The following is a 25747-nucleotide window of genomic DNA, read 5'->3' on the forward strand; positions in this document are numbered from 1 at the left end:
TCAATGATGCGAGAGAATCATTGATTGGCTGCCTCCTGCATGCCCCCCACTGGGGTCAAGCCCACAACCCGGACATGTGCCCTTGACCAGAATAGAACCCCGAGACCCTTCAGTCTCAAAGCGTGAAAGCAGAGCAAGGTTTCCAGGCGGTGTTGAACGCCCAATGAGACATTTGTTAGGACTCCAAAGCCCCGTTCTGTGCTTCTCCAGCCACATTCGCTGCCTCAGTGCAGGCAATCAAAGGTGGGAGTCAGAGCGCAAGCAGGAGTGGGTCTTAGTAGGCAAGTCCAGTAGAGGGAGGATGCAAAAGGGTTGGCAGCATTTTCAAAGAGCTGATGATACTGAGGCAGTAGAGAACCGAGGCTGGGTAGGTAGAGAGGCACAGCCAGCAGGAAAAGGCCGGCAGAGAGAAGACACTGGATGGACACTGGAGATCAGAGGTCTCGACAAGGTCAAAGAAAGGTGGTGGTGGGAGTGATTGAGCAAGATAGGAGGTGGTGGACAGAGTGGGATTTAAAAACAGATTTTAGAGGTAACGCCATTTCCAGGGTAGATAAGAATTCAGGTGACTTTGGAAAGGTAGAGGTGGGGTAGAGGGAGATGGTTGTAACTCCATAGGTCAGGGATCTGAGACCAGGGATTAGATGGGTCGCTGAAAAAGAAAATGACAGCAGGAATGGAAAGAGTGAACCATCTTCAGTGAATAGGGGGACTGGCATACAGTAGATGATTGCAGTAAGGAGGGTAGGAAGTTAGTATAAGGGCATAAGTGAGTTTCGGAAGAGTAGATTTTGCAGGAAGGAGAAGTGGTTTGTAAGAGGCATTAGAGGTCAAACAAAAAAAAACCCAATCACCTCCTGACTCTGGGGTATGTGGGGTATAAAAGGTTAGGAGGGGGAAACCTTGGGAGATTTCTGTTAAGAAGGAGGTGATGCTCCAAGAACACATTGAAGATGTAGAGAGGGCTCCTGATGTAAATTCCAGCAAGTAACGAAAAGGGACTGAGAGGTAGGGAGGAAAGATGGGGCGGGATTGGGTCAGATGAAGGGTTTGGCTCTCCATCTTGGCAGCACGTTGGAATGCTAGTATGTTACAAAGATACACTACATAGTATAACAACACATTAGAGTTGGTCATGGTCCAGCAGAGGAGAAAGATATCAAAACAACTACACGTGGCTTGGTTGGGTCTGAGGTCTCTGGAAACGAAAGAGTAGTTATCGTGCCCAGAAATTCTGAACCCCCTTTGCACAGGTGATGGGGTTTGATCAAAGCCTAACGGGAAGGGGCTTAGTGGCCTCGAGGGATCTTTGGAGAAAGGCAAGGAGCCCATCAGCTAGAATCTGGGCTGAGCAACAGATGAAGCTGCAAGGAAAGGCTGGGCCCTCAAAGACCTTCGAGGTCATTTGGCCCCTGGGACCCTATTTTGCGATGTTTCATGTCACGGTCCACAAAGAAAACAATTGAGTAGCCCGTGGGGTTGAAGTGGAAAGGATTTAGAGACATCAATATGTGGCCTAGTGAAATACTAATATTTTTATTTTAAATCATTTAAATAGGAAAATGAACTAGAAACCATTAGGGAGGGTGTTATAGAATTTGTATAAAATTCCCAGAAAAACATCCTAATAATTTAATGTGACACTTCAAACGTGTTTTCAAGAATATAACTCCTTTTAAATGTTTAATTGTGAAATACAGAATACATAAAACACATGTGCAAATAAATATGTAAGTGGGATTGCAATAAATGTATTATTCTGTGGTCTGCTTCTTGCCCTCGTCTTCATAACTTGTGAATATCACCCATGTTAACATGCACACCTGTGGTGCATTTGTTTTCCTGGCTGTATAGTATTCCATCACATGGCTACTCCACACTTTGTTCATTCCACCGTTACTGAACGAGGGTTAGGCTCTGTTTTTATTCACAGCGTTGCTGTGAACATTGTTCTGTGAAAGGGGTTCTTTAAAATAAATGCTTGGAGTGGAGTCACTGGGTCACAGAGCAGTGCTTCTCAACCACGAATGCCTACAATGGAGGCACCTGGAGACCTTAAAATGAGTCTGACGCGTTTAAACCATAAGACCCTGGTTCAGGTCTGAGGGCCTGCAGCTTTGAGCTCTCAGGTGATGCCAATGCTGCTGGTCCGAGCACCACACAGTGAGCAGGCCAGGCATTTTCTCCGTCTCACCAGGTATTGCCAGTTTTACAAGGTGTTTGTAAGAATAAGGGTTCCTGTTGTGCCACAAACTCCACAATACTTGGTTTTCAGACTTTACATGTAAATGAAGTGAAATCCAATTTAGTGGGCACGTAAGCATGTTTTGTTTAATTTTGCATTTCTGTGCTTACTGGTGACGCCGGGCATTTTAATATGCTTTTGGCTGCTCAGATTTTCCCTTTTGTGAAAGCACCTGTTCAAGTCTTTTCCCCTTTTTTCCTATTGCTTGTTCATCCTTTTCTGACTGGTTTTTCAGCATTCTTTATCCATTCTGGGTACTAGTTATTGATTGATTTTAGGTTGCAAGCATTTTCTAGTTTGTGGCCTAACTTTTCGCCCACTTTGTGGAGTTTGGGGGTAAACAAGTTCACAATTTTTATACCACTGAACCCTTGGAAGTCGGGTAGAGAAGTTGCCTTTAGCACCTGGGGACGTTTTCTGATGGGGTATGTTTGTTACACACACCAATTTCTAACCACGTCTTTCAAACTTTTCTCTTTGTATCCTGGCTAGCGACCATCCATGAACCCCAAAACTTTAACCCCACACGTAGGTGATAAACCTTTAAGCAACCGTACCCATCAGCATGGAAATGACATTTAAAAGAAAGAACAGTTACTGCTAAAATGTAATGACGCCAATCGGTTTCAAATCCATTCTCATGCTTTCAACTCAAATCTTTTCAAGTGCTACGGCCACGGGTTTTCAGAATCCACCTGCACCGCTGGAGTAGCCACCCTGGGACCATGCAGAGGACACACCAGTGACCCCGGGCTCTGCTTGCAGCTGGTCTTTCCACCCACCCCAGCCCGCGTCACCCCCCTTTCCCAGCCAGCCATACCTTAGTGTTGAGCTTCCTGGGCACTGCGGCCCTGTTCTCCTTCTGCCCCTCGGTTGGCACCTCGTCTGCAGTGGGCACCGGAGTTCACAGGGGCCAGAGCAGAGGGGAGATGAGGGGAGAGCAACCGCCACCCGGCCCGAGCTACCACCCCGGGGCTGGGGGCGGGACTCCGCACAGCTGAGCCCACGGGCAGGCTGAGGACCAGCCGGATCAAGGTTTCCTGCCACACCTGCCGTCCGCCTGGCTTCTCTGGGACGCGGGCTGGGCAGCTGCTCTAGGCAAGAAGAAATCTTAGAACACGAGCAGGCAGGGCGAGAAAGAGCGAGGCAGGCGGTGGGTGAGTTACAACCATCACTCGCCCTGGCTGCACAGAACCACTGGGTTTGCTCTGAAATCACATTGGCAGCTGGGGCCCGCTCCCAGTGGGCTGTGGGCGAGGCGCGGGCATCAGTCAATATTTGTTAAACGTTCTCCAGGTGATTTAAAGATACAGCTGGGGGGTGGGAATCGCTGTTCATATGCCCCAGGGCCTGCATGTCCGTGGGGAGTCTGTGCAGTGAGGAACGTGAGGACCTGAGTCCTTACTGAGGCGTTGAAGAGGGGGTGCTGGTGTAGACCCCTGTTTCTTAGAGTGTGGGTCCTGGACACTTCTCCCCCAGGCAGATGCCTGGGCCTGCAGATAATTAGGGTTTCTAGGGCTGGGACTCAGTGGTCTGCATTTTAAATAGGCTCTCTCCAGGTATTTTGGAGGTAGAACCTACAGGAGTCAATCATTACCTACAGGTATTGATATAAACATTTAAAAAAAACGACTTTAAGGATTTACCAAAAGGCACGCCCCAGAATGAGCCGCGGTAAAACCAGTAAAAGCACGCTGCCCGCCTTCAGAGAATTCATTCACCTTGTTCGCCAGTAAGCCTCGGTTTTGAGCCGGTTTGGGGCTCGGCAATCTATCACGGGTTCAGCTTCGACATACCTGGGTGGCTGCTGATGGGGGAGACTGTTTAATAGCCTTTAGGGTGGAGAAGCCATAGGTCAGAGAAAAAGCGAGCCAACCCCTCCTTCTCGGCCGGGATGCCACGTGTCCTTTCCTGTCCTCAGAGACCCCCGCCGGCCTCCCTTGGGGTTCCCAAGCCCCGTTCTGCCCACTCATTACTGCAGTGTTTGCAAAGTTGCACCTGGCAACCGAGGAGCCTTTTGCAGTGTAACAGAATGCATCTCATCTTGAATTTGCATATAAATATATAGGCCTAGATGTAACGCGTGAAACGTGCTACTAAGGTATAATCCTTTACATTGGCAAGTAGATGGACATGGGATACCAGAAATGAGTAGTTTTTTTTTTTTAATAAGAAATTGTTTAATAAGGTTTAATTAATTTTCCCAAGTTAAGTAAACATTTTGGCTTTAATGAATAATCTCTTTGGTTTTGCCCCTCAATTTTCGAAGCAATTCTGAATATATGAAGAGAAAAATCATTTTTGAAAATGTGAGACCATTCTGGTTTTTTTATTTTCTAACTTCTGATTTATATCTTTAGATTAAATTATATTAAAATTTTGAATGTTTGGAAACAGCTACACATCATTTTTTAATCTTTTGGATCACTGAAATGATTGCGAGTCAAGGTCATAATAGAAATAGATAATAATGACAGAGGAGAAGAAAAACTGAAAAGGAACAAATAGAAAAATTCCAAATAAGAAGGCTGCTTAACTTTTTAAAAACTAGGAACAATAAAAATTAAGATTATATTGAACATCATCCTTGTAAAATTTAGAAGTAAGCATTATAAATTATTTATTAATGAAGGTTTAATTTCTCTTGAAAATGAGTAATTATTCTTATCGAATGCACACCTTGAACTTCAGGCCAGATTAAATGCTTGCAACTTCCTATTGCTTCCTAAACAATTCTTTAGTGCTGAATGAAAACATTGAGGTGGAAAAGAGGATTATTCATGCCAAATACATAATTCAGAGGTGACAACTGTAGCTCTGGGCTGCACGTCGCCAGATAAAGAACATGATAGCCATGAAACCAGCAAATTAATCAGAAAGGACAAAACCTCTGGATGTTACTGTGTTTGTTGGATAACGATACTGAAGAGAGACTCTAACCCTTTTGATAGCAGGAGATTATTTCCAGCAAAACACACATGTGCTTCATATTAATGGCGTAGACGAAGAAGGGGCTACATGATCACCTGGCCAGCTGTGGGGAGGAGGGTGGAGTGTAATGCAGCTCTGACAAGCTCAGTGACCAATATTTACCACACAAGCTGCAAAACGGCCACTTTCCAGAGCATTTTCTCAATCTGCTGAGCTCTCGCTTCTGGGCATGTTCTCAAAATGTGGCTCAGCCTCCTACAAAACGTTCTCTAGATTTGGATGTTCTTTCATCGACGGTGATGATGGTTTTCCATCAGTTAATCGTGACATAAATTACAGTATTGTGCCTGGCCGCGGTGGACAGAGGTTGAGAGTCAACCTATGAACCAGGAGGTCACGGTTCCATTCCTGGTCAGGGCACATGCCCCGGTTGGGGGCTCCATCCCCAGTAGGGGGCATGCAGGAGGCAGCCAATCAATGATTCTCTCCCATCATTGATGTTTCTATCTCTCTCCCTCTCTGAAATCAATAAAAAATATACTTTAAAGAAAATTACAGCATTGCATTTAACACCAAGTCTTTCACACGAAGTGTATCAAGCATGTCTTTTTATTCTGATGTTTTAACACCTGGCGCCTTACTGACAAACACAAACATAGTCCATTAGAATATCAGAAAGGGGACAATTAAAGATGAAAACTCCACAGGGAAATGATGCCACGCTGAACAACTCTCAGTTGGCTGATTTCTGTAAGCCCGGGGGGTCAAGAGCAAAACCTCCTGGGCTCCCAAAGTCATTTTCCAAAAGACCTCGATGCATGGAAGTCTTTGGTGGAAATAGAAGCCAAGAACCATAGGGCTTTCAGTAAATTTCCCTGGCATTTGGTACACGTACTAGATCTGAGCGTGGTGCTCTGATGCCCACAGTGTTGTAGGCGAACAACAGAGCTGAGGTCTGCACCTTGAATGACAACATTCTAAGCCGAAGCTCACAGCCTGAGTAACAAGACAGGGCAACATTCACAGGTCGGACAGCTGTAGGTAAGTCCCGCCAGAAGTCTGAGAGATTAGGTTCTCTATTCTTCCCTGAGTCTGTGTAACGGGCCTGTGGAGTGCCGGCTCCAAGAGTAGAAGCTCATTAAATAGCAGCTGAAACATGGAAAATACGCAGTTGTTTGTGTGGCTATGACTCAAAGTGCCCACTAGAGGGCACAAAACTTTAAGATGGATTTTTTATTTTACAGGTCAATAAACTGGATAAATTATAACTATTGGAATAATAAGTTTAAAAAAAGATAACTTTTGTTGCACACTTTCTAAGGGCCAGGAACTCTCCCAAACACCTTATATGCATAACTTTATTTATTTACTGTATTCTCTTCACCTAGCCACATCATAAATTATAATTAGGCAAATTGTTAGTTAACTTGTTGATTTTTTACATTTTTAAATGTGATTAAACCAAAATGTATTTATATTTGGCCAGGGAATTTGAAATTTATTTTTCCAATCATCTTTTGCTTATGTTGTTAATTAATTGTATTAGTTAGTTAACTTGTTTTTCATTTCTGTCCCACCACTGGACTGGAAGTTCCACGAGGATAATGTGGGTTTAATTTATTGTTCTGTCCTGGTTAGTGAGTCTGGATCATTGTCAAAACTAAAATCAGTAAGATTGCCCCTTTAGAAGAACTTGTACTTTTATTTAGTTGTTGATTATGCTGATTAAAGGTATTGGTAATTATTTAGACCAATTTGTGAATTTACATTCAAAATATGCTCATATAGTGCTGACTTCATTCCAAGCACAGTTCTAAGGACATTGCATTCTTACAAAGATGCTGTTATTAGCTCCAGTTAACAGACGTGGAAACTGAGGCACAGAGCTGCTTTTTTGTGTGTGTGTGTTTAATTAATCCTCACCCAAGGATATTTTTCCACTGATTTTTTTTTAGAGAGAGTGGAAGAGTGGGATAGAGACATGGAGAGAGAAACATTGATGTGAGAAAGACACATCGATTGGTTGCCTATTGCACACACCCTGACTGGGGGGGAGATGGAGCCTGCAATCGAGGTTCGAGCCTTTGACTGGAATTGAACCTGGGACCCTTCAGTCCGTGGGCCGATGCTCTACCCACTGAGCAAAACAGGCCAGGGACAGAGCTGCTTCTTATGTTAGGAAATATGCCCAAGATTTCACAACCAGTAAATGGCACAGCCAGGACTCAAACTCAGGTGTCCTGGCTGCAGACTCCAGACACATAACCACTACTCCGCCTCTAAAATTCACCTAATGACTTGATACAATTATTACATAAAGCAGTAATTGCATCGGTAATAATTCTTCTGAGCCGCAGCAAACAAATTTAGGGAAACTTTTATGCCTTTTTCACAATGGACTTTCAATGTATTTGAAATAGTGGTGCTGGGAAAATAAGCATATCAAGGACAGAAGGTATCCTTGCTTCTCAAAACCTTGTTTTCACCTGGTGAAAAATTATAAAGCATGAGCTCCTTTCCAAAAAAACCAAACACCTGAACCAACTAACATGCAAAGGCCAGCGTTCTTGGCACTTCCACAGAAAAACCGAAGCATGAGACGCAGAAATCTTTTAATATCATCAGGGAAGTTTTGCAATTCAAACAACACACAAAACCACATGACTCGGCAATTCCACCTCTAGGCAGAGCACCCGAGAGAACTGAAGACAGGTATTCCAACAAAATACTCCCAGCAGCACTAGCCACAACGATGCGATTCACAGCAGCCAGGACGTCCATCAGCAGATGAATGGATACACAAAAGCTATTGCCCTGCAATGGAACATTGTTCACTGTCAAAGGGGATGAAGTGCTGATCTGTGCTACAACGGAGATGAACTTTCAAAACACGAGGCTGAGTGAAAGAAGTCAGGCGGAAAATGTCACACTTTGTATGCTTCTATTTATCCGAGGTCTCAGAAGAGGCAAATCCATAGAAACAGAAAGCAGATTAGTGACGGGGAGGTGCTGGAAAGAGAGGGGCCGAGGGACAGCTAGAGATTGGGGTAACCAGCTTTCCCTGGAGTCTCCGTGGAACGCACTTGAAATGAAAGCCCTCCACCAGGACAGGGCTCACCCTGTCCCACCCGCACTGTGCACCTCGCTCTCCTGGCCTTCGCTTCTCAGACCGGCTCCCTCACAGCTGCCTTCTTCCAGCCCCCGGGACCCCACTCCCCGATGGCCGGCCTTAGGGCACAGCCTCCAGTCGGAGTGATTCTCGCTGGAGTGATTCTCACTGGTGATAAGTGGCATTCAAGTCTCATACAATAGTGGATCTTTTTTCCATGTATTTTTTATTGATTTCAGAGAGGAAGGGAGGGGGGATAGGGAGAGAGAGAGAGAGAGAGAGAGAGAGAGAGAAATATCAATGATGAGAGAGAATCATGGACTGGCTGCTTCCTGCACACACACACACCCTCCTTTGGGAATCAAGCCTGTAACCCGGGCATGTGCCCTGATGGGGAATCAAACCGTGACCTCCTGGGTCCTAGGTCCATGCGCAGCCACTGCCATAGCTGGGTCTTTGGGGCAGGAGCGAACATGATTCTCTGGGTTTCATTTCCTCTACTCTCAGCTCCAGTGAGAGCTGGAGGACCTGTGAGCAGCCCTGTTAGATGAAGCACAGGCTTCTCTCTCAGAGGACAGAAAGGGACTCCCCTGTCCAAAGGGAGCCAGGGTAGGTCAAAGCTGGTGCCAGCGACAGGATGCCTGAAGTCCAGAGAGCACACGGCGGGAGCAGGCCCCTGGCTGTGGGTAAGGTAAACAATGCTGGCTTGGCTGGGGAAGGCTGAGACCGCAGAGGCTGCACCCAGTGTCTGCCAGTAAGCGGTGGGGCTGGCTGGGGGCCTGGGCTCCCCTGGGCTCTGTCCCCCAGAGAGAGGACGGCGTGGGGCTGGGCTTTCTCCCGAGACGTGGGCTGGGCTGCGGGAACCTCTTGGGGACCCCTTTGCCACTGGATTCTCTGGGCCTTGGCTGCAGCAGGCACGTTCCTGGGGCCCCAGGCTGCACAGCGTGTTCCTTTTCCTCCTGCAAACCAACCCACCCGACAGGTTTGCTGATGCGCGCCCCGTGCCAGGCCAAGAGGTGAGAGCCGGCAGGCACCGGCATTCCAGCCTGGGCTGCAGCCCTGCCGCAGCCGGGAGACCTAGCCTGGCTCTCGGAAGTGCAGTCCCAACTTCAGGACCAAGCGGGCAGGACCTGGAGTACGAAGCCCCTCGGAGCCCCAGAAGGACTCTGAGCAGCTGTGCCTGCCTTTCTCTTTATCCCCCTCCTCCTTCCCTCACCCCTGTACCCCTCTATCTCTCCCCCCCACTCATTCCTTTCTCCTTCTGCCCCGACCGACCTCCCTGTCTTCTCATCCATTAACACCCCCCAACTATCTTCTTCCTCGTCCATTCTCTCCTTCCCTCTTTCCATACTCTTTCCTTCCCTGTTCCCCGATTCTCCCCCCCCCGACTTTTCCTTCCCCTCACATTCCCACCCCCCACCCCCACCCCTCCACCCCACCCTTAGCTTTACCCCTTCCTCCACCTTTCCACTGGGCCCAACATTTCCCTCCATTTTGCTCCTTTTCACTTACCTCTCCCCCCTCATAGCTCCCTCTCCCTCCCTTTTCTTCCCGGTCATCTTTCCCCTCCCTACATCTTTCCACCCTCCCTCCTCACTTCCCTCCCCTCCCCCCTCCCCCCCCCCCCCCCCACGCCTCCCCGCTCCACCCGCCCAGCACTGTTTGCTTTCCTCCCGGATCCAGATGAAAGGGTGGCCCTGCCCCGGCCTGTGCCCTGCCCACTTCTGGCTGCTGGGGTCCTCCTTCATGGCTGAGGGCTCGGGGGCTCGGGCCCTGGGGAAAGGGCCCCCTCTCAGCATCCAGCTCCTGCGGGCCCAGTACGAGGACCTGAGGCAGCAGCAGAGGGCCCAGGCGCACTGCGTGCTGCTCCCCAAAGGTAGGGCCGGGGCAGCAGGGAGGGGAGGGGGGCCTGGCTGTGGGGGTGGATGGGGTGGGTGGGGGGTCCGCAGCTCTAAGCAGGGCTGGGCCCGGGCTCTGCCGGCCCGCCCTCCTGATGGGGGAGAGCGGGAATACCTGCACCTTCAGTCAGAGCCAAACAGAGAGGCTGGTGCCGGCAGCTCGGAGGGCTCCGTGCCCCTGCCCGCTGAGCCAGGGGCCTCCCCCCCGCCCCCCCCCCCCCCCCCCCCCCCGCACCTGGCCGGCAGCCTGCTGTGCCCTGGCTCTGCTCTTCCGTTCCCATCCTGCCAGACGGACGGGTCTGCCTGGGGCACAGGCTTGGCCCCTGCAAGGCCAGGTGGGGAGATGGGAGGGAGCTCTGCTTCCTGGCTGGGTCTTACCAGGCACCTCTGGCAAACCCAAGAAACTGGCTGGGGAGAGAGGCAATGTGGCATCGCCAACAGCCCGGGCACTGGCCAGGGGAAGCGCAGGGCTCGGGTCCCAGGAGGAGCCCTGGCTGGGGAGCTGGCTCATGGCAGCCTCAAACAGCAGCCAGGGAGGTGCCAGGAGGCACAGCAGCCCCCTCCTCCCGGGGTGAGGCCTGCTCCCGTGGAACTCAGATTTCATGGCCGGAGGACGTTAGGAACAAGGCGCAGAAATCCAGCGATTGTGAGACCCTGGCTCTGGGTCCAAGGAGGTGGGCGGTCCCTGCCAGGTCAGGCCTTGCCTAGGAGAGGCTGTGGCCATGGGTTCAGTCAGGACGGGGCACTGAGGAAGCAGCGCGTCCCCCCCTCCCCTGTTCTCAGAGCAGCACAGGGCACTGAATAGCTGCGAAGGTTTTCATGTTGTGAGGTGTCAATCCCAGAGCACACAGCCCGGAAGTGAAGAAAACCGCACCGCGGCTACGAAGCAAGAACCGGCCTTCAGAATTCCCACCCGCGTTCGTGTCTGCGGGACAGGGACTTTGCAGACGAGGGCGGGACAGGGACTTTGCAGACCTGGCACAATGGGGCCTGGTTTCTCCTGGATCCCCAGGCCTGGAGCTCAGGGCTGCCTCTGACTGTCCCCCAGCGCTCCCCATGCCCGCCGGACACCGTCACCTACTGGGCCTCCTGCAGGCGACAAAGGCCAGAATGCGCCAGGGAGCTGCCCTGACATTCCGGAGCCCCCCCCCCCCCCCAGGCCAGTCACAGGCCTGCTTTTTGGTCCGCATGCTCACCCCTGAAGCTGCTCAGGGAAACAGTGGGTGCTGCCAACGTGTCCCCAGAGCAGAGTCCATGGGATGGAAGGAGAAGGGCCAGCCCCCCAAAAGGAGCTGCTCGGAACACAATGCCTCCCTCCTCGCCTTGGGCGGTAAACCCGTGGTCAGAACCCAGGACACACAGCCCGTAAGTGAAGACTTCCCCACCGGCACCGTATGTGAATCCTGACATGGGTGAACACGTGTGTGCCTTCGCTCCTTGACATTTGTCCAGCCCGAAATGCTAGTTCCTTAGTGCTTCCTCGGCTCACTCCCCCGATGCAGGGAAAAAACTGAGGCCTAGTCGGGCTGGTGTGGCTCAGTGGTTGAGCGTCGACCCAGGAACCAAGAGGTCACCAGTTCGATTCCTGGTCAGGGCACATGCTCCCATTGGGTTGAGACTTGACCCCCCGTGGGAGGGAATGCAGGAGGCAGGCAGATCAATGATGTTACTCTCTCATTGGTGTTTCTATCTCTCTATCCCTCTCCCTTCCTCTCTCTCTAAAAATTAATAAAAACATATTTTTAAGAAACTGAGGCCTATTATTAAATTCTATTATGCTTGCATCTTCCTCCAAATCATTGGTCCCCACCCTACATTTTATTATATTCATTGGCTTGTTTTTCTACCCCACTAGAACACATCATGAAGGTATGTGTTCACTGCTGTATTACCAGGACCTAGGATAAATAATGCCTGGCACATAATAAGTGTTCAATAAATATTTGTTGAAAGAATTAATAATTGTGTGTGTGTGTGTGTGTGTGTGTGAAAGAGAGACAGCTTGCATGGGTGTGAGTATGTGAGTGTGTGAGGTGGGGAGTGTACACGTGTGATCATGTGTGTGTCCATGTACATGTGTGCACACACACGCCATGTACTGGGCACCTGGCCTCTGTGATATTTGGGGCGTAGCCCTCTTTAATGGAGCTGCCCAGGTACCTCCCAGCGGTGACCCTGCTTGTGCCTTACTTTCTCAGGAGGGAACACGCCTGCTCCTGCCGAATCCATGGTCAGTGCTGTTTGGATTAACAAGGAGAGGAGGCACTCACTGTCCCAGGACAAGGGGGACCCCGAGGCAGCGGCGATGCTGGAGGAGGCCGACGGTGGCTCTCTCCAGGTCCCCAGGTCTCCGTGGCACACGCACCTACAGATGCACTGCTCGGTCCAAAGCTCCCACCAGGACGCCAGCCATGAAGGAAAACACCAAGGCCTGTTCCTGGGGGCTGAGCAAAGGCTTCCTCCGGAAAGAGACTCGGGCTTGTTGGCAAACAGGCAGGGGACCCCGCAGGAGGCCACGACCCCAGAGGCAGCCCAGCATGAACATGGAGTAGACACTCCCCAGACACAGACCGCGGGCTCCGGCCTACACAATGGCCTTCCGTGTCCTTCTCCCACAAAGAACCCACAACGGCCTGGGAAACCGGCGCACTACCCCTTCCCCCAGAGGAAAGCTCCCCGGATCTCCCAAGCCGCCCGGAACCTGGGCTTGTACGGCCCACCCTGAAGCTCTCTCCCCAGCCCGATGCCCCAGCCTGGAGGCCAGCTCTGGTCTCATCACAGGACCCGGAGGCAGACCACAAGGAGGACCCCTCGCTATGAGCAGAGCTGGGCTAACTCACTGGCAGGGATTGTGGGAAATGAGCCTCGCAGTGGGCACGTGGTCTTGTCCTTCAAAAAAGAAGAGCTTGTCCAGAGCAGGTTGCTCCCAGTTCAGGAGGAAAGGGCGCTGTCCGGTCCGTGCAGCCCGCTCTGCTCACACAGAAGACATTGCTTCATTGCCAGGGAGCCCAGAGGCTCATTCCTCGGGGCGGTCCAGGAGGACACCTGCTCAGCCCCTAGAACCAGGGAGCCAGTTTGAAACATACAACAGGGACCCTGGCCAACGGAATGCGTAGCAGTGCCCTGGAGTCAACGAACGTGGACAGTCTTGTTTCCCACATCTTCTGGTGACTTCTCACATGTTCTGGAGAAGATGGCCTCTGAGAACTGGTTGCTCTGCCTGGAGGCCAGCTCACTTACAAGTCACTGCATTCACTTTAGTGACCACACCATTTCAGCTTGAGCTTCCCAAGGTATGGTCACCCTGGGCAAAGGGGGCGGAACAATGCCACCGGCACCCCCTTGTGAGTTTGAGGGTCTTTAGGAAGGGTTGGTCACCTCTCACCTGTCACCTGTCACCTCTCACCGAGACTGCACATTCCAGTGTCATCACAGAATTACTTCTTCCTGTCCTTCCCTTCCTCGCTCCCTTCTCCCTCCCTCCCTCCCTCCCTCCCTCCCTCCCTCCCTCCCTCCCTCCCTCCCTCCCTCCCTCCCTTCCTTCCTTCCTTCCTTCCTTCCTTCCTTCCTTCCTTCCTTCCTTCCTTCCTTCCTTCCTTCCCTCCCTTCTACTTTTCTGGTTGTCTCTCTTTTCCTTTCTCCCACTCCCCTCTCTCCAAATTGAATTAGTAAACACTGCCAATCACTGACAACCTATAGTAATAGCAGCCCGAGCAGAAGCAGCCAAAGAAATGCTCCTGCTTAGAAAATGTGTTTCCCACAAACTGCTCCCTTTTCAGCCAAATTTGGATCACTCTGATCCTTCTGGGATATTTTAAACCTAAGAGAAAGCACAGCAGGTGTTACTTGGGTGTGATGGGGAATAAAGTATGTCCTTCCTGGTTAATGTTTGACTTCAGTAATGATATTTAAACACATCTAAGGTGCCTTTTCCTCATATAAATCCCCTCTCTGAACAGTTTCACCCCTCCCCCCACACACCCCAGGGCACAGTCTTGCCTATCCCCTTCCAGGATTGTCATTACAAGTCAAAAATACATATGTGCCTGCTCCGTGGACCATCCAGAAACGCAGTCCAATTTGGAGATTCCTTGTGATTCCTTTTGTGAATAACTAATAAGAGCTTGTTGTTAATTTTTTTCATTGTTAATTTTTAATAGTCTAATGAAAAACAAGAAAAATTTCTAAAAAGCACTGTGTCCTTTGATTTTGTTTTTAAAAGGATTCCCCACCAAACCCTCCTTATTATAGTGTATCGGTCAGGATAGGCTGTGTTTTGCTGCAGAAACAAACAACCCCCAAATCTCACAACAGAATCTTTTTTTCTCACTCCTGAAGTCTACTGCGGATTTAGGCAAACTCCCAGGGCAGCTTTCCTGCATCTCTTACCAGCAATTCAGGCTGCTTTAATCTTGTGACACCACCTTATCAATACTGGCAGGAGAAGAAGCTATGCATTAATAGTCATGTACTGACTCTTATCACTTTTACTCCCATTTCATTGTCCAAAGCAAGTCACATGGTCATGTCTCCACGTGAAGGGTATGAGAAAGTACAATCATCCCATGTGCCAAGAAGGAGAGAAGAGAGGGAAGCATGGGTGAGCAGCACTAACGGCTAACACAGATAGATAGGGGCCAAACCATAGCACAATACTAGGTTTCATTCTGAGAACAATAAGTAGCCATTAAGGGATTTACATACAAGACTAAATTTATTTTGATTTGCAAATTAACCAGATTACTCTGGTTGTTCTAAGGAGGAGGAGTTGAGGGTCACATGAAGAGGCAATGTCAGGGGAAAGGGGGCCATGGCAAGTTCAAGTGGGAAAGATGCTGTCAGTTCAAGCAAGAGTGGAAGCAGGGAGACGGAGAAAATGTGAACAGATCTGATACATACTTTGGAGATAGAATAGGATTTACTGAAGGAAAACCCTAAGTTCCGTTTGGAGAAGACTGAGTTTGAGATGCTCATGGGACACACAAATCAAGACATCAAATAGCCCTAGCTGATTTGGCTCTGTGGATAGAGCACAGGCCTGTGGACTGAAAGGGGGACTGAAAGGTCCCGGGTTCAATTCCAGTCAAGGGCACATGCCTAGGTTGCAGGCTTGATCCCCAGTAGGGGGCGTGCAGAAGGCAGCCAATCAATGATTCTTTCTCATCATTGATGTTTCTATCTCTCCCTCTCCCTTCCTCTCTGAAATCAATAAAAATATATTTTTTAAAAAAGACATCAAATAGACATGTGGAAAAATGAGGCTAGGTTCTGGGCTGGACTTACGAATTTAGGTGTCATGAGTATGTAGAGATTCTCCAAAGAATGAGAAAAGAGGAGGTCGCCTAGGCAGAGTGCAGAGAGAAGACGGGGTTCAAAATGAGTCCGGAAGACTCCCAATTTACTTAGTTGAAGAATCTCCAAGGATTTCCCCAATTCTTACTTAGAAGAGGTGGGGTAGATGGAGGAGGAGGTAGCAGAGGGCACTGAAGAGGAGCGACCAGGAGAAAGAAGCGCCAGGGGACGTGGAGTCACAGACCGCAAGAGGCAAGAGACAGGCCCTGGCCGGTTTGGCTCGGTGGGTAGAGCGTCGGCCTTCGAACTAAAGGGTCCCGGGTTCAATTCCGGTCAGGGGCACATGCCCGGGTTGTTGGCTCGGTCCCCAGTGGGGGACTTGCAGGAGGCAGCCAATCCACCATGATTCTCTCTCATCATGTATGTTTCTATCTCTCCCTCTTCCTTCCTCTCTGAAATCAATAACTAAAAAAATATTAAGAAAAAAAAAGAGAGAGAGAGAGAGACAGTGTAAGATGCTGCACAGCCCCTCCCCTAACCGCAAACCTCCCACCAATGCCCGTTATCTAGAGTCCGCCTTCGTTAGTCTGGAGTCACTTTTTCTTGAGTGTGGTTTTTTGTTGTTGTTAGTCCTCACGCGAGGATATTTTTCCATTGATTTTTGGAGCGAGTGGAAGGGAGAGGAAGAGACACACAGAGAGAAACATCCATGTGAGAAAGACACATAGACTGGTTGCCTCCCATAGGTCCGGCACAGGGATCGAGCCTACAGCTGAGATACGAACTGGGGACCCTTCAGTCTGCAGGCCCATGCTCTCGCCACTGAGCCAAACCAGTTAGTGCCTGATGTGTTTTTAAGAGGCCAGAGTCCAAGAGGAAATGTCACAGATGTGGGAAAACGTCTCAGCCAAGGGCAGGCCAGGTGGGTGTTAGCAAGTTCAGGTTCAAGCGCACTGCGAGTGCCTTGGCCCTGGAGGCCTGCCTTTCCCCAGCACTGGGTCCTCCCAAGCCCGGGTGGGGGGCGGACTGAGAGTTCCCTGTGGCAGAGCTGGAAGGGGGCGGAGGCAAGGGGAAGCTAGTTGGCCATCCTTCCACGCCCGTCCCACAAGGCTGCTGCTTCTGCCAAGAGCATGGGCCTGGAACCATCCCTCTGTGTCGCAATCACACGCTTTTACCAACCCTTGGGCTGTCAAACCTGCTGGGGCGAAGGGCTCAGGTTACATCTGGGCTCTCACTCTACTCAAGACTCTGCGTTTCTCTCCCCTGCTGGCCAGGACTGGAGCTAAGGTTCTCTTCCCTCACTCTCCGCAGTCCTAGCAGGTTTTCCTAAACCAGAGAGCAACAGCTCACACCATAAAACCTGCCTCAGGCAGGTTACCTTCCTTAGAGTCACCCCTCAGAGCCCCCCCAACCCCTCACCACCCCCAACCTTCCGGCCCACAGAGAAGGCGCCCCCGCGTGGCTCCCCTGAGACTTGCTTCAGTCTTCCCGGGCTTGGAGGCGGGGGCATCTGGGCTTCAGTCTCAGCACAGCCTTTGTGTAGACATGACCTTGGCTGAATCACTGAACACGCAGAGCCAGCTCCAGCTGTGAAGTGAGGCGGTAAGAGCCCCCGTGGGGTGAGGATGCGGACCGGAGAGTCCTTCTCATCTGCTGTCAATTCTGCTCCGTCCCGCTAGGGGGCAGGCTCCCTGCACGACGGCTCAGCCCGATTTCCTCACTTTCCAGTCGCTCTCCTTCCTGAAAGCGCTGTCATTCCCGTTCTGAACACGTGAAACCATTCGAGTTTAAAAAGTCTATCTCATATTCAAGTCAGAGCCCACCAACCCTCCTCCCTCGCCCCCCGCCACCCCTCTCCCAGCACAGCCGGGTGTATACCTTTAAGGCCAGAGGGAGGGGCGCGGTCTTGCCGCTCAGCCACCCTCCCCCTTCTGTGCCCACAGCTTTTGGCGCGAGGGTAGAAGGACAGAGAGGACACAGGCTCTTTATGTGGCCGGCTGTTTGTGTGCACTTTGGTCTCCTGTCCCCGGGCTGTTGACACTGATCTGGCTCCCGGTGTGGACACGTGGCGGCCCCCACCGGCCCCTGCAGGGGAGGGACCCCATCCCAGCAGCTCCCCTGGCACTGGGGGTCCCTGTGAGAAGGTTACACCTGCACCGGCTGCACACCGTCGCCCCCCCCCGCCCCCCTCTCCCCCCCAATCAGAGGTCCGCTTCTCTTTGCTAGTGGTCCTGGTCTCATCTACCCACAGCTGGCCCAAATATTTGAATCAATTTGTGCTCAAAAAATTTCTTAAATTCCTTAACATGCCTCCTTTTCTCTTTTAACACTACTAAGTTAAACTCCCTTCTTCTAACTCCCTCCCTCACTGAGTTCTATGTCACCATAGCTGGGAAACCCCTTTCAAATACAAGGTCGGGCAAAAGTACGTTTCTAGTTGTGCGTATGGAAAGCAACACAATAATTAATAACTAGTAGTACAAGAATATGAACTCTGTGTTTCACATACTCACAAGTGTATTTCTGAATACTCACAACTGTATTTTGCCCGCCCTGTGTTTTTGAAATGAAACAGCCGCTGGTGAAATGGGTGCTTCTCTGTGGAGGCCAGAGGGGACCATGATGTTTTGTAAATACCCGTGGATGCGGACGGGACTGTGTAATAGAGCTGACCAGCTGTGGGGAAGGGGGAGGAGGGGGGAAGGGGGCCCCTGGCAGGAATGACAAGCTCAGGGACTGAAATTTACCACACAGGATGGTCTGATCATGAATTCCTAACTGGGCAGGCCATGCGGGGGGGTCACGTCCCAGGCCTGTAGCTTCCTTCGCAAAGGTCAGTCTTTACCTCAAATGGTTCTTGCGCCTCTAGGGTAAGATGCCTTTGAAACATCAGAGCCATTTTTTTCTAGGCCCCTCGAAGGATAAATGCAGGCACAGAGCACGAGGCCACAGAAGCCCTCACTGTTACCTTGTCTACCCCGCCCAGCACCAGCTCCACGGGCTGTACATGTGAATTGTTGACGATCCTGCACCCGCCCGTGTAACAGAGGCATTTTGCTTTTTATCCGGTCCTGGAGATTCCCCTGCTTTGCTCTCTCTCGCCTCCCGAATCTACCACGCATGGATCTCCTTCTCTGGCACCACCCTCCTGGCGATTCGTCCTTGATTCTAATGGATACGCTGAGCTGCAAAACTGCCATTCTCCAGAGCATTTTCTTGATCCGTTGAGATTTTGCTTCTGGGCATATCCTCAACATTTTGGCTACTATAAACTTTTCTCCAACTTTCCTATAGGGAGGACATGCTTCCTAAAACCGAAACTTCCCCAGGCTTTGAGGCATTGTCGTCTCTACTCTGCACAAACACCCCTTTAGACACTTCCTTGTTGTTGCAAAAGACCCAGTGCCCCTGCTTTCCACGTTTCCCATCTGTACACCAGTTTCTTTCTTTTTTTAAAAATATATTTTTATTGATTTCAGAGAGGAAGGAAGAGGGAGAGAGAGATAGAAACATCAATGATGAGAGAGAATCATTGATTGGCTGCCTCCTGCACGCCCCCTACTGGGGATCGAGCCCACAACCCAGGCCTGTACCCTTGGCCAGAATCGAACCTGGGACCCTTCAGTCCGCAGGCTGATGCTCTTATCCACTGAGCCAAACCGGGTAGGGCTGTACACCAGTTTCTTCACAGCTCCCCTGCTGTGATGGTTTCTCCTGCAGCTGATGAACAGCCGCTTCCTAGAAGCCATGTTCAAGGGACTGAACCTCCCCCTTCATTTCTTGGCCTTGAACCATTTCCACCCAGAAAGATGATATACCCACTATGTATTATTCATCCTTTCAGCTCCCCTTTGTCCATTGATAAATCCACTCCGATAGTCCAGCTCAGTGGTTCTCAGAGTGTGTTCAGCAGCATCAGGGTCACCTGGGAACAGGTCAGAGATGAGAATTCTCTGTCCCTACCCAGACCCACTGACTCAGAGACTCTGAGAGCGAGGCCCGGCTATCTGTTTTAGCAAGTCACCCAGGGGATTCAGAGGCAGGCGCCCTGGTCATGATATAGGCTGTCCCCTGCCTTCATGTGTGATCACTATGAATGGGGCACATTTGGTAGATCTCTTCTTATAGAATACACACACACACACACACACACACACACACACACACACATATTGATTTCAGAGAGGAGGGGAGAAGAAGAGAGTGAAATATCAATGATGAATGAAAATCATTGATCAGCTGCCTCCTGCACACCCCCCACTGGGACTTGAGCCTGCAACCCCGGGGCATGTGCCCTGACCGGGAATCAAACTGTAACCTCCTGAGCACCCAACCACTGAGCCACACCGGCCGGGCGCTTGTAGATTTTTTAAGCCAAAAATATCCCTATTAGTGTCCCAAGCACTTGCATGGAGACATGGCGAACTGCTCACTAATTTAGGAGAGACTATGCCATTTTAACAAGTTTGCTTAGTAACCTTCAGCAAAGCCCCTGAGCACGGGAAGCCCAAAGTCTCCCTGTGCTGGGGGACTCTGATGTTGAGCTGGTCCCTCGGCATGTTCCAGCCACATGGCCAACCTTCAATGCCACTCCCCCTCCAGGCTCCACTAAGACCAGATGCATTTCATAAACTCAATTATTACTACTAAGCCTCTCTGGCAGGCCAGTATGTCTCTCCTGAAACAACTCATAAACTCACGATTAAAGAATATCATTTATCTTTAGTTAAATACATTACTAGTGTCCTGGTGCACGGATACGTGCACATTGAAAGGAAATTAATTAGAAGAAATATATTAATATCACTATTTGCATCTTGCTAATGAAAAGAAAATAGGATTCTACCGAGTCTCCTATCTACCTACTCCAGGACTTCTGGGAGGATCAAATGAGATGAGGCATGGAAAAATGCTTCATAAACATTTGGTTAAACTGTAAAATGTTTGCACCTGGCTATAAAGCAAGTCGGGTTCCTGGGCTGAAGAAACTCCAAGGAAACTAGTTACTAGGGAGAGGAAGCTGGGCGTTGCTATGTGAGGTCATTACCCAGCGCCCACAGCCACCGTTTCCAGGCTGGGCTGCAGGCCGCATTTTGTGACATGGGATTTGGCAGTGTTGGCTGCGATTTGGTGGGGTATCGCTCCAGGGTGGTGGCAGGGCCTGTGTCCCACTTGGGGGAAGCTGAATGTTGATTTGTCTGCTCCAGGTCCATGGTGCCGTTACTTTTTAAATGGCCAGTGTGCATCAATGCAGCTCCTGTGTTGAGCATTTGCCCCCTGGTGGTCAGTGCGCATCATAGCTACCAGTCAGTCAGATGGATGGACACTTAGCCTTTTATATATATAGACAGAGTGTTAGCTAAGGGTCACGGCCATCCTCTGGCAGCTTGGGAGATAAGCATGAGGTTACTCCAAACTAATGGAGATGAACCCAGACTAAACAACGTGGCAAAGATATCGGGAGGCCACCAGAACCTTCTTCGGGTCCATCTATATGGCTTACAACCCAGGGTCAGAGAAACTTGCACAAGTACAAGCAGCTGCATGACCCTGAGAGGCTCCGAAAGGTGCTCCGCTGCACGGGAGTGGACAGATGACATGACTGAGGGACGTTTGAACACAGTCAACTTATTTGTATCTGTGAGTGGTTGTCCTTGATGACCCAGTCCAGGCCAAGCCTCCGCACGAGTCCTTGTAAGTATGTCAACACTGCTCCCATAAGCCTCCGCGTGAGTCCCTGCTAGCATGCTGACACGGCTCCCTTGCTGTAGGACTGGAATGCGGGAGCTGGAGGGCTCTTTGCATTGCACAAGGAGGCACGCGTCATCCTTCGTGTTAAGACGCAGTCGGTGTCCTGCTTGATCTAGAGGACGTGCAGGGCCGGTGGGCGGTCCCGTGGTCCTCTCCTCTGTCCTGCTAGCTGTTCTTCTTCCCACAGTTTGTGCTGTTGTAACTACGGGAAGGGATCAAGTCGATGTGGACTGTGTGATGAGGGAGCATGGGCAACCTCAGTGAAGGTTTTAACAGCTTATTCCTTCGGGCTGAGAGCCGTCCCCTTGCCGGCTTTCGGAATAGCCGGGGAAATCCCGGAATTACCGTCTCCCAGTCTCTAGAAGCCAGTCTGCTGTCTGCTTCCATCAAATCAAGGAAGTCAGCCTAACCGGTTTGGCTCCCTGGATAGAGCGTCGGCCTGGGGACTGAAGGGTCCCAGGTTCGATTCTGGTCAAGGGCATGGACCTTGGTTGCGGGCACATCCCCAGTAGGGAGTGTGCAGGAGGCAGCTGATGGATGTTTCTCTCTCATCGATGTTTCTAACTCTCTATCCCTCCCCGTTTCTCTCTGAAATAAATCAATAAAATATATTTTAAAAAAAATCAGGGAAGTCCCAGCTCCCGAAGGTCCAGCGAAGATGCAGGGAATGGCACACCTGTCACTATTATCCCAGTACATGGCTTTCCTGCATCTTCCTGTTTCCTAGGGTTGGACCATGACCGCAGGTCCTGGCGGTGCTGGAGGAACAGGGTGGAAACAGTTTGAGCTTCTGGAGTGCTGCTTAAAACAAGCCTGTCCTCGGACCTCGAATGCTCCCCGTGGACTGTAACGTGAGACATAAACCCCTATCTTCTTTCAACCACTGAATTAATTATTGGGGCTCTTGGTTGACAGTCTAGCTTTACCCGACTCAATACAGGAACGGACACGTAGAATCGGGGTGATTCAGTAATATATGTGTGCATGTGTGTGCATGTAGGTATGTATGTACATGTGAACAGTGGGAGCCAAAGGAAACAAGTGCTTTGGGTTGGAGAGCTGGAGATGCTTTCTATGGCATTCTAGAACATTTGCATAACCCGGTAAGCACGTGTGATCACTTAGTCCCCATGCCTGTGTGCTCAGGGGACCTGCTGGAAAGAGCCGGAATTTTAGTGGGTGCGGGCTCTCAGTGACCGTGGCTGCTTCTGGCAGGGACTGTGGATGCCCCACTTATACCCATATTCCCGCGTTTTAGCCACTTCAACGCACAAGCCCAGTTTCCAACCGTCAGCAGTACCCTCTCCCTCTTGGTGCTGTAGGACTGTGCTGAGATGGGCTCTCCTGGTCAGAGAGCAAACAGAGCCGGCCCGGGGCCAGGGCTGGAGGGCTGTTTGCTGCTGAACCAAGTCCGGGAGAAGGGAAGTTTGGGAGGTAAGAGCACAGGCTTTGGCACGACCGCCTGCGTGTGCATCCTCCTTCCACCACGGGTCGCATCTCCTGAAGCAAGTTATTCAAGCTGAGTGTGCCTTTCCTCATTTATAAACCGGGGCTGACACTAATAGTAGACACTGCAAAGGAGCACCGTTAAGGCTGAATTAAATCATCCAGGGAAAGCTCTCAACGCAGCGCCTGGGACGGGCGTTATTGGTATGAGCACGCAGGGGTCTGCTGCCCTCTGGTGGCCACGGGCCGTTTTCCATGGAAACGCAAATGTAAGTAAAGCGCCGCGCCTGCACCGCAGGTAGGATTGCAGCAGGGGCGGTTTTGCACGGCGGTGTTTTGGGAGCGGCCGCGTGTCTTTGGCGATGGAGTGCAGTCTAGCATGAAGGGTGAGAAACGCCCTCCTGGCCAGGAAGGATCAGGGCTTCAGAAGTTGTTTTGACTTTAGGGATCACTGCCACCTACTGGCCGCATTTTATACTTGCAGGCAGAAGTGACCATCTTGAGTCAACTCAAAACACTGAAAATAGTGCCAGGAATTTCCTCCACTCTTACTAATGAGGGCTTTAGTCCTACATCTTGGGTCATCCTGTGTGTCTTCTCATCACAGTGGTTTTGTTCTCCACCAATTATTAAATATTCCGGAATTATGTGAACCAGTTGTTCAACTCTGGGCATCTTCAAATCAGCCATTATAGGAATAATTACACCACGAAAACTGGCAAACACTTGTGAGGACAAACAGGAAGGATGGTCATGCTTCCTACAGCAGAAATCATCTTGTGGCATCTGGGGCCTTTGTTCATTTGAGCGCTTTCTCCGCATGCACCTGTTACAGGTAGAGCATGCCTATGGCACCCCTTGTGGCTTGTTTATCTCCTCATTAACTCAAAAGTTTTACAGCTGAGCCTAACAGCCACCGGCATGGAGGCTTCCAGGCAGGAGGAGAGCTGAGAGCTACAGCCCTCTCCTGACATCAGAGCAGCTTTGAACCCCATTCCCCCCCGCAACACACACACACACACACACACACACACACCACCAACACCGCTCTGTCTCCTGGGACCAGTGAGATGGGCCAGTTCAGTCCCTCAAGGCCTCTAATTTCCCTTGGATGTTGCCCCGCCAGAACTTTCTGAAGTGGATCAGGTCACAAAGCAAACACATTTCTCCACCACACCAGTGATTCACAACCCTGGCTACACATTAGAAGCACCTGGGGAGCTGCTAAAACATACCCAAGTCCATACCCCCGTCTGCCCCACTTAGAGAAAGTAAGTCAGGGATGAGGCCCAAGCGCCATCTAGGGATGAGGCCCAAGCGCCAATATCTTAAAAAACCACAGCACTAGACAGTGATGTTCAATGCGCCTGGGACCCTGCCGTTAAGTCTAAACATATATAGGTGTTATCCTCTCTACCTGTTCTTCCTCATCTGCTCAGACCCGTCAGAAGGGCTTCGCTGGAGAGTCAGGGTGGACTCTCAGCTCTGCTTTTCCAAGACCCATGCAGCGGTGAGTCGATATGCTGGGCAAACACATAAAAACCCAGCCAATATTCAAAACAGCTCAGAACTGCACATGACTGTACCTGTAGCTTAGAAATTCGCCAGTTTTCCAACAGAGGTGGTGTGTCCAGACCCTGTTCGTTACTCACTCTCCAGGCGGGCGATTCCAGAGTGAGGTCCCTGGTCCCGGGACCACCAGCAGCAGCAGCAGCAGCGTCTCCAGGCCAGAAAGTTTTCAGGCTGCACCCAGATCTCCTGAATCAGAAACGCTGGACATGTGGCCCCGCTGCGTTTAACAAGCCCTCCAGGTGATGCGAATGTCCATTCGCACTCGAGAACAGTGCCCCCCAGAGCCACATGGGTGTTAGCAGCTGACCACTGCGGAGACGGACTGTTGTCTAGATGCGAAGGCCGAGAAAAGCCAAAGAGGGAGAGACTCGTGATTTTACTTCTCTAGGGGACCGGCAGATCCATTCCAAGCTGTTCAGAGTCCGCCACCTGGGAACTTAGAATCCAGTGTCTGGATAACTCCCGCCGATGCTCACTGACACTGAGGTTACGTGGGGAATTTTTTTTTTTTTAAAGTTGTAGTATAGCTTTAAAAAAAATTTATTTTCTTTCTCTGAGAGAAAGCATCTGGATGCTTGGGCCACCTTTGGAAATGGCCCGTGTGGCCTCTCAGTTATTTCCCGAGGCCCCGTTCTTTGCCTGAGTGTCATCTTGCGCATTTCAAACCTTTGGAATGGCTCCCTTCCAATCTCCCATGTGATCTGCGCCCCAGCAGCCCGTTCTGAATGTTGTGTGGGTTCTCTGTCGGGAGGCATCTAGTCCCTACCCTCTTGTGGCCCAGGAATTCCATAATTAGAATGAGCAAGGCTCCAAAGTAACCTCATGGCCTCCTGTGTCCCACAAGATAGTCTCTTTGCCACCAATAAGAAACAGGGGAGATGAACCTGGGGTAATGGCCACGGGTTCCCTCTACCTCTCATCACAGATAAAAAGCCCGCGTACCTGCCCCCGCCCATGAGGGGTCAGTGCTTCACGTGGGCGGCTTTGCAGGAAGGGCCTCCTCAGAACCCTCCAAAATGCCGTGTACTCGGACCACACCAGGCGCCACAGCCCACTCCCCGGCCTTACTCAGCCGGAGTGCTCAGCAGCCCTGCCCACCAAATCTCAGTCCCTTGTGCCTTGACTCACTGGCTCTGCCTAACGCCCAGATGTTAGAATGGATAGAAAGAGGACCAGGATGTCTGAACCCACAGCCAATCACAACCCACCTGGTCCTGGTTGGGGGGAGGGGACACCCAGGCCAGCAAGCTTTCTTCCTCATTAGCTGGTGAATCTGGCGGTCGCGTGTTGGCATGGACCCCACTCATTCCTTTCCATCTAGGGCTGTGTGTCTCCTTGGACCCTTTTCATGGACTCTTATTCTGGTTTCTTTAGTCCGTCTTATTGGCTGCAGCTTTGTGGTATAATTTACATATGATAAAATTTACCCATTTCAAGTGTACAGCTCAATGATTTCTAGTAGAGTCGTCAAATAATCACCACAGTTTGGTTTTAGCCCATTTT

The 25747-nt window shown here is 50.6% G+C and overlaps 1 protein-coding gene across 1 annotated transcript; it reads left to right on the forward strand.

Annotated features, from left to right (window-relative positions):
• Positions 1-9968: 9968 nt before the first annotated feature.
• Positions 9969-13625, forward strand: LOC307111238 (uncharacterized protein C9orf152; the record flags this gene model as incomplete). The annotated part of the gene is made up of 2 exons (XM_079790981.1): positions 9969-10161; positions 12382-13625. The coding sequence occupies 2 exons, from the start codon at positions 9969-9971 to the stop codon at positions 12906-12908; spliced, it is 720 nt and encodes a 239-aa protein (XP_079647107.1). The 3' UTR covers positions 12909-13625.
• Between the last annotated feature and the right edge of the window lie 12122 nt (positions 13626-25747).

This window comes from Cnephaeus nilssonii (assembly GCF_951640355.1).
Source record: "Cnephaeus nilssonii genome assembly, chromosome: 14".
Taxonomy (NCBI): Eukaryota; Metazoa; Chordata; class Mammalia; order Chiroptera; family Vespertilionidae; genus Cnephaeus; species Cnephaeus nilssonii.